At 43.8% G+C, this 9,522-nt stretch overlaps 1 protein-coding gene across 1 annotated transcript in view; it reads left to right on the plus strand.

The window, feature by feature from the left end:
* LOC137334275 (metabotropic glutamate receptor 7-like) overlaps nucleotides 1–8,331 on the plus strand; it is a 453,062-nt gene extending 444,731 nt beyond the window's left edge. The window contains exon 9 of the mRNA XM_067998936.1: nucleotides 7,570–8,331. Within this exon, the coding sequence (XP_067855037.1) occupies nucleotides 7,570–7,619 (50 nt within the window). The 3' untranslated portion in view covers nucleotides 7,620–8,331. The remainder of the gene's footprint in view (nucleotides 1–7,569) is intronic.
* The last annotated feature ends 1,191 nt before the right edge of the window (nucleotides 8,332–9,522 follow it).

Raw genomic sequence — 9,522 nt, forward strand, 5'->3', positions numbered from 1 at the left:
ATTGTGCATGAGAAAGAGAGTGCTAAAGGTGAGACTTTAACAGGGAGCAAAAGAGAGAGGTTAATTAATAAAGTCGAAAATTGCAGCACTAGACCTCAGCACGTCTGGGCTAGGGAAGGAATCAATCAGCCAGAGTTTCCCACTCTCTATATTATGTAGTGATTCCTGCTGGAAAATGCACCGATGAAGGTTTTTGAAGTCTACATTAGCCGTGATACCTTCCATGGTCAATTGCCCGCTGACGCTGACTGTCCAACCTCACACAAAGAATGGTCACTTGGGCAAGATATCAGAGGCCTGTAGTAGCTGTGGAAACTTACAAGAGTCAGTGCCTTCAGGAGAAGAAGGAGGAAAACTGGAGGGAATAACTAATGTTGTACTCCTGATGTACCTGAGAGGTTGGGATCATCAGACATGAAAAAATGGAAGTTATAAGCTTCAACAGTGAGAGAAAATGAATGAGCTACAAGAATTTGATTTTGCTTATTCTTGTCAACTCAGTATCTGATCTCATGCTTCAGTGAATTACACCCAGGTAAATTAAATTGTCATGTATGCGGAGGGCACCTCGCCACATCCACCATTCATCAATCACTTGGGTCCACCCATCATTCACAGTATCCTTCAGCGACTAAGGAACTTCCTGCTATCAAATGTTATCATAGATTCAAAGGGAGCCAAGTTTTTGCTCTTTGCTTTTGTAGAACAAATGTCATGGGGCTCGATTTTAAAAGTAAAAAAACGGGTCGATTGGGGGCAGGGGGGCATTGAAAATTGCCACTATTTCAGACCCACCACCAACCCACCTCCAACTCACCCATTCCCGGTTTTCACAGGGGCAGGACAAGGGGCGAGCGGCCAACCCGCTCCCAGGAGGCGGGTCGGGCCTTATAACCTTTCAAGGAGTCTTGAGGCCTCTATTTTTCGTTAATTCCCGATTTCAACCCCGGGGGGGGGGCCGGGATTCCTGGGCCTTCTGTTTTACGCCTCGTGAAAGGAGGTGAGAAGGCCCGAGGCTGCAGGTAATTGCCTAGAAAGGCACAGCTTGTGGGCCCAGAGGAGGAGGAGTGCTTCTCCCAGGCCCAACAAGCCTACCTGCACCGACCACGGATTGCGGACCCCCGACCTCAATCCTCCCCCTCCGACTCCATTCCCGATCCTCCTACCTCGACCCTCCCCCTCCAACCTCCGATTCCATTCCCGATCCTCCTACCCCAACCCTCCCCTTCCGACCCCCGACTCCGATCCCGATCCTCCGACCCTGATCCTCCCCCTCTGACCCTGACCCTCCGACCCCCGACCTTCCCCCTCAATGATCGTGGCCCCCACGATGACCCCTGCCCCCGGTGGCTGACCCCGATCCCATCCCCCATGACTCGCAACTCCCGTGCCCACCTATGCCCACACATGCACCTTGCCCACCCATGCCCCTGTGGCCCCCCCCCCCCCACATCCATGCAAATAATGACTTACCTGCAGACATCCTCTCCCTGGCTAGTCTCCCATCCGACTGAGACCAGCCTGTCAATCAGGCCGGTCAGTTGGACGGGAAACCGACAAAAAAAAAAGACCATCCTCACATCAAAATCGTGAAGACATCCGGGAAACCCGTACTAATGGGTTTCCCAACCTCAAATTGACCCCCCCACCGCCCCGCTCCTTTCCCGGCTCTGTTTCAAAATTGAGCCCATGGTCTTTCTGGTAGCTGGATAACAAATGCGACTAAATAAACACGCTTCTCACCACTTCCTGAAAGATGGAGTCTCAGCAGCAGGTCTTTTTAAAACTCAAGCCGAATTATGATTAACTTCTTATTGTCCTTGCTTATTTCTGGGGGGGTTTCTTCTTCCAGTATTCATGCTTAAATATTGAAAGCTGTGTCAACGTCAAGTGAATTGGCCAGGAGGAGTTATTGAGGTCAACAATATGCGGGAGCTGAATTAGCATGAGTAGAGGTGCAATGAATAACCTATAGTGCAGATTAATTTAAATATGAGGTCAAGTGAGATGTTATCACAGGACCAGTACCTGCATATGGAGTTTATTCCATTTTAGTAAGGCAGAAGAAAATGATTTATAAACGACAAAGTCACAACTGGACTATATGGACCCAGCTCCCTGTTATGTGGGAGAAATTCTATATTCAGTAGCTAACCATTCTGCATCTGGCAGTAGTATGAAAGGTATTATTTGATGTCATTTTCTATCTTAGGGCAAGAAGGAATTGTGGCTATTGTAAAGGATGTCCATGCTGGGGTAAGGAACAGTTTCCCACTTTTTGTACCCTGTGTTGATATCATGGAATCCCATCTTAGGTACACTGCAGATTAGATGCAGGGCAATCTGCAACTGCTGCTCTCAACCTCTCATCATTGGGTTTGATTTTCCACTAGTTATATCAGTATAATCTGGGCGGAATCGTGGCTGCAGTGTGCACTATCCACAGGATGCACTGCAGCAACTCGCCAAGGCTTCTCCGACAGCACCTCCCAAACCCGCGACCTCTACCACCTAGAAGGACAAGAGCAGCAGGCACATGGGAACAACACCACCTGCACGTTCCCCTCCAAGTCACACACCATCCCGACTTGGAAATATATCGCCGTTCCTTCATTGTCGCTGGGTCAAAATCCTGGAACTCCCTTCCTAACAGCACTGTGGGAGAACCGTCACCACACGGACTGCAGCGGTTCAAGAAGGCGGCTCACCACCACCTTCTCAAGGGCAATTAGGGATGGGCAATAAATGCTGGCCTCGCCAGCGACGCCCACATCCCGTGAACGAATAAAAAAAAAAAGAACCAGCGCAAAAGATTGGGGAATTTAAACGTAAGTGAGTTATGCCCAAAACCACTACGCTTGGATTTTCCGCGATCTTTTATGCTGGTTCAAGATTCCGTTTGTCTGGGTTAGGCCCCGCCCACAAAACTGGCCACGCCCCCCCAGGTCGAAATTTCGAGTTTCTGCCGATTGGGCTGGTTCGAGAAGGCTCTTCACATTGTGCTCATTTTCGTAGGCGCACAGGCACTAGTCGGCACGTTTTAAAAGTTTTTACACATCAAAAAATATTTAATTTACTGAGAAACTGACTAGTGTACACCAATGCAACTATTAAATCGTTCAGTATAGATTTTTAAACATTTTCCGAGATCTTAAATCAGGTTACTCACAGGTGGAGGACTGGAAACCTTTATTAAAAACATTTATTTTTGGTGATAAACCCATTTTCAGCTGTATTAATAAAACTGCACCAGGTTACCACTATTAAGTACATCAAGGAATACTTCTGAATGGAAAGCAAAAGAAACAATTACGTTCTATTACGCTACCCGATTGTGCTGGTTCATGGAAGATTTTACATTTGTGATTGTGCAAATGAATTTTAGCGGAAGCTTGACGTATAACCTAACCAGCACAATTTGGGCCCAATTTCCTAATTGCGCCCAAAGCGGAAACTCTACCCCAGTGCCTTTGGCCCAATCTCAATCTGTGTCAAATTTCTGGCAGCTTTGCACTTTGGGACCATACCTACCAGAGACTGCTCAAACTGCTCTAACAAAATGTAACAAGAACCCTCAGTAGCAAGAGAAAACCTTCACCTCATCAGGCCTGGGCTAGCTTCAAGCACCAAGGGCTGTCCGGTCTGCTTCATTATACAAATATTTTATTATTATTTTGATTTAATTCAAATCAGACTGCTGTAAGTATAAAAAACACTTCAATATACCTTGGAACTTTGCTAGATGTATTTTAATGAACAGCAATGAGATAAATGACCAGTTAATCAGTTTTTGATGATATTGGTTGAGAGATAAATATTGGCCTGGACACCAGAAGAACTTCCATGCTCTTCTTCGGATAGTCTCATGGGTTCTTTTACATCCACTTGAGAGGGTAAGTGGGGTCTTGCTTTAATATCTCATCTGGAAGTTGGCAGCTCCAGTGCAGCACTCCCTCGGTATTGCATTGGAGTGTCGGCCTAGATTATGTGCTCAAGTCTCTGGAGCGTAGCCTGTACCCACGACCTTCTGACTCAGAGGCAAGAGTGCAATCAATTAGCCAAAGTTAATAAACAATTGCTTTTCAGAGCATACATGGTATAAATCTAATTTTAAAAAGCTTCAAATTAGTCTAGCTTCTTTTGCAACTTTGTTTATGGCAGCTTACTTTGGTATGATTACTCCTGTCTTTTTGGGTTTCCTGCTGAGGTCATTGAGATTGGCCAACTATCTGCCTGTTGAAGGTTATAAAGTGAAGCTGGAGGGGAATAAAATCTGGTGTCTGCAGCTGTCTTTCAGATTTAGGTGCAGATCCAGATGTGGAATGTGAGGTCCAGCTGTAGGGCACAAGATGATCTTGTATAGACAGCTGTAAGGAATCAAAAGGGAATCGGAAAATTGAGATACACCTGCTGAATTCAGCATCTGATTCTACACAGCCAAGCCCTTGTGGGAGAAATCTATGTGATGTTTTAGTTTTTACTTGCAAGATATAAATGGTAGGAAACCATTAGCTACACCTGCCAGTACAACACAATGGGATAGATTTTCAACTTCCCTCTCAGGTGTGAACCTGACGTTGCAAATCGGCCGCCCATTATAAAAACTGCCCAATTTTCATTACCATTGACTTCCACGTTTTATTATTGAAGAAACCAGATGTCAGGCCACTCTACAATCCAGTACACTATGGAGGAGCGAGGATACAGTAAATCAGGCAGAGTGATTAGTTGCTGCCAAACTTGTATCTTAAAAGAAGAAAGAAAAAGCTTGCATTTACAATCGCGCCTTTCACGACCTCAGGACGCCCCAAAGCGCTTTACGGCCAATGAAGTGCTTTTGAACTGTCGTCACTGTTGTGATGTAGGAAAAGCCTGTAGATGGTAGAGGGAAGGGAAGGCAGGGAGTTAAAGAGTTCCACAGAATTAAGGTCCTGGATTAGAATAGCAGACATCCTGAGGAGTTTTAATTACAACATAGTTAGAATGCAGGAAAGATGATGTGCGTAAAGTAGCTTAGACTAGCAAAGTAACTCATAGAACAAATACCCAGAACGGTGAAATTGTCATTTATATAGCTATTCAGAAAACTCCAAGGCTCTTTTGCCATTTGAAAGAATGTAAAAAGGCAAAAAAAAAGCCTTTTAAAAATTGGGATATATAAAATTTATTTGTGAGGCACGGATAGTGTCTTCACAGTTCATGCACCAGCGCTGCCATTGTGTCCTGAACTATTTGGAAGTCAAGCCACAGAATAAATTGATCTTCAAATAAAGTGCCCATACTTTCTGTCTGTTCTTTCATGCGTGAAAAATAATACAGTTGTAATTTGTGTGTGCCTGCGGTGTTTGTGAGTTTTACTCATGAGAGGATGCTGGGAATGGACTCATGAACCAGTGCATCATCTTCAAATGAAGGGGAGAAGTGGTAAAATATTCTAATCTTTTAGCACCGCTGGGCTTTGTTATAATGTAGCAGCAAATGTGGATGGATGGTGAATTAGCTCATTGGGGAACCTAGATGAATGGCCAGTCTATAACTCAGGACACCACGGAGACTAGAAAGACTAAGGTAAATCAGGAAGTTGTGATTAGGTGCTGCCAAGCTTGGATTTTAAAAGTCTGTAGATCGTAGCAGGAAGGGAAGACAGAGGGAGTGGAGGAGTTCCACAGAATTAAAAGAAAACACTAACCAGAACACTAGCTTTACAATGAACTGAAGTGCACATTCACAGTTCCTGACACACTGTCTGGTCATTCTATTAAATTCATTCAGTATATTCTTGGTGAAACAGTGGACTTGAATCCAGCTCTTAATAAGTATTCACTGAAGATCTATTTGTTGTCATACTGGGCCATAGACTGGTCCCTTATGCCTTGAGCTACACTAAAATGGTAAGGAGGACACTGACTTACAGGCGATACGTTTTTTTGACAAGGAAACGTGACATTAATGAACAGTTTTTTTTAAGGAAACTGCGGATCTTGGGAATTGTTTATGTTGGGGAGAAACACTTCTAAAGTGTTTGTGCACTGAAGACAATGTGATGCAATGAAAACTGGACTAACATGTTCTGGAAATAAATCTATATAACAGACCTTCAAAGTGTACATCGCAGCATCTGTTCTGCTATGCGTGTACCACTCTTTTGGTTCTAGTTGGATTAAGGGTCACATTCTTGCAGTCATTTTGTCACCCATGTTGTGAACTGGTAGAAATGTCACATATTTGCTTAAAGGAAGTGAATCAATAAAATATTCCTGCCCCGATCGCTCTCCTCTGACTTGGGCTGGAAAGTGCGTGTGGGGGGTGGGGGGCAGGGAGGGGGTGATGATAAGGACTTCTTGTCTTTGTATAGTGCCTTTAACATAGAAGAACATCCCAAGATGCTTTACAGAGGCATAAGGAAAAAATGGACATCGAGCCAAAAGACGAAAGATTAGGAGGGGTGACCAAAAGCTTGATCAAATAGGTGGGTTTTAAAGAGGTTCTTAAAGGAGGAGAGGGAGGTGGACAAATGAAAGGGTTTAGAGAGGGAATTCCAGAGTTGGCGATGTTCCAGAGGTGGAAGTAAGCAGTCTTCGTGATGGAGACCATACGGTGATAGATGATCAGCTCAGGGTTGAGGCTGCGATCAGGACAGTATTGGGTTTGGCTGTGATATGCTCCGTGGTTGAATATCCTGCCAACACTCATTGTCTGTGCTCATACGTTGCGATTGGATACTTGGGCAAGGTTGTAGAAAGTTGACCAGTGCTCAGAAAACCATGCTGAGTATGAGGCAGTCCCTTCAGGAGAGGAAGGGAGAAAATTGGAAAGACAAAGAAAAATGTTAGATACAATAATTATTATTGATGATATTTTCAAGCCCCATTAATACTATCGATTTCTTTTTTTCTGAATATAATGAATTCATCATCACCATATATAGACACTGACACTGTCAGGAATGTCTGAAGATGTAACCATTTTGCCTGAACTTATTTTCTATAAATGCTTCTTGATTTGGTGAGGTGTTCTCATGACATGAAGAAAGAGCAGCCACATTGGCAGTGATGTGTATATCTCTATTTCAGTGGATTGAGTAGTTATGGGATTGTGGGAGAAGATTCCCTCTTTACATTTCATGTAGTGAAATTGTAGATGTGTTTCCAATTTCCCTGCATACAGAGGAAATCTTTCCCTGTGCGTAGTCTACCCTTAATCTTAGAATTAATTTGCAAGCCCAGCAGTGAAATGAACTTGCAAACCTCAGACTAACCAGCGACTAACCAAGAGGTCATTGCTATAAATATTTTCTTGAAGACTTAGTTAAGGTTTCTGGCCTTGAAATCCCAGATTCCCTTTTACCTCTCAATTTGTGTAAAGTACTCTGACTGAGGGCTGGCTATGGAACTTGGGTTGCTTGTGGAGAGAGAGTTCACTTGTTCACTGATGCTGAGATATCTTATTCTGCATCACTTCAAAAAGCCCTTTAAAGTAATTAATCTGTAGCACTGTTATTGTGTAAGAACATTGACCAAACAGCATGACTTTCCCAGCTCTAACTTTCACCTTGAATCTTTCTTACAGGCCCAGCAGCCAAAAAGAAATATGTGAACTACAATGATCTTGTAATTTAATTGCTGCCTCCTGAAGAGAATGGGGAGGCCAGGTTCTTCAGGCATCTGGTCATTCATCTGGCACAGGCCTCCACGTGCCCTACTGCCTATCAGTGGAGGAGTCTGTAAGCCAGGCTTTACCTCAGAGATTCAACACGGAAGACCCAAGTGTTTGATAAGCTCCTTGAGAAACGATTCCCTGAAACAACTATTGGATTTATTGGACTTGCAAGCCACTGGCATTGTCGTATTGCTATGTGCGTGACCCGGCGCATCAGTCAGAGCTGAGACCAATGTATCTTCCCTCGTGGGCAAACTGCAATGAACAACTGAGATTTCACAGGGACTATTAAGTCTTTGAGTGTACTTCCAGACTGCAGTTTTTGACAAAGAGAAAATAAAATCCCATCTATATAGTTTGTGAAGTTTTGCGTGGTGCATCTTTGTTGCTTCTGTTTCACTGTTGCTTCCTGAATGCAGTCACACTTATTAATTGGTCTTGAAATTCCCTGTTTAGTCAACAGTTCATGTCTTGTTAATGCCCCTTATGGAGCTGTGTGATAAAGCACTATGAAAGCATGTTCATTTTCTACAGTTTGTTTGTAACAAGTATTGACATTAATCTTGCTGCTTATGTGCCAATATCGTGGAATATCCTTTCAGCCAAACATATGATTTTTTTTTTTATGGTCACTCATTAATTGGGATAAATGATGTGTTATTGTCAAAGAATGTATCAGCACAAGAAATAAAACCATTTGGATTAATTTTTTATTCATGCAAGAAGTGTTTCTGGTATTATTTTATCTTCATGCATTCAGCACATAGAAAGGAAGATGCACCAAGTCTCCATCATATTAATTGTTTCAGTCGTTGCACTCTGTTGTGTACAGCACATTAAATAGGAGCTGACAGTTCCCTCAAATCTGGTGCTGTGTGGGGTGGCGTGTCCTTAATTTTTTTTTTAAATTCTTGTGCCTCTTTGTCAGAAACTGAGTAGGTTTGTATGACTAAAACAGCAGAACAGTCAATCCTTGGGAGCCGAACAAGACTGCAATGGTGATGAAAGAGCCAGCATTCATTTTGTGTGGACGTTCTGACAGACACAGTTGTCATAGAAATGGTGTCACCTATTGTCCAGCCAGGATCTGGCTCCCAGCATAATATATGAGCAATGCATGTAGCAGTGTCTGCTTCTACAGAGCATGTATCGTACAGAAACCAAACTGGAGTGATGACATTGATTAGAGTGGTGATAGCCTCTTGTATAATATCAGAAAATTTTCTGCCTCTCTTGTTTCCATGGAAATGCTTGCTGGACAATCACAACAAAGCCTTTTGCCTTGAATAACCAATTGTAGATAAAATATGCATGGTGAGTGGATCTGAATAACTTTGTTTTAAATTCCTTACGCTTGTGAGGGTCGTAATTGATTTCCTTGTGGTAGTTTTTTTGACATAGATCAAACTCGTGGAAAGATTTATCGTAAATATTAAGGAATGTGCATTTGAATCTGACGTCATGAAACTTCTGTTTGCGTTTCTTGTACAGAATCATAGGGCATGATTTTTATTTGGAGCTGGGAACTGAGCAGGTGGGTAGATTTTCGTGTGGGAATCCCGGAAGTGAAGTGAATCTGCGACCGCAACTCAACTGAAGGCAGTCATTTTTGCTCCCGGGTTTCCCTGCGCGACAGCCAGCCAGGTTGACAGGCCGGCTGCCTGTTGGGAGAGAAAGCAGCAGCGGAGCGGATGCCAGGTAAGTCTGAGCTTGGGGTGGGGTGGGGGAGTGGGGGTCGGAGACATCGCAGTGAGGGTAGTGTCGGAGAAATTGCGGGGGGACGGACGGGTCTCAGCCATCGGGGTGGGGGGGGGTGTCAGCCATTGGGGAGGTGGGGGGAGGCCTCGGGGCGAATGTTGATTT

This window comes from Heptranchias perlo, chromosome 17 (genome assembly GCF_035084215.1).
Source record: "Heptranchias perlo isolate sHepPer1 chromosome 17, sHepPer1.hap1, whole genome shotgun sequence".
Taxonomy (NCBI): Eukaryota; Metazoa; Chordata; class Chondrichthyes; order Hexanchiformes; family Hexanchidae; genus Heptranchias; species Heptranchias perlo.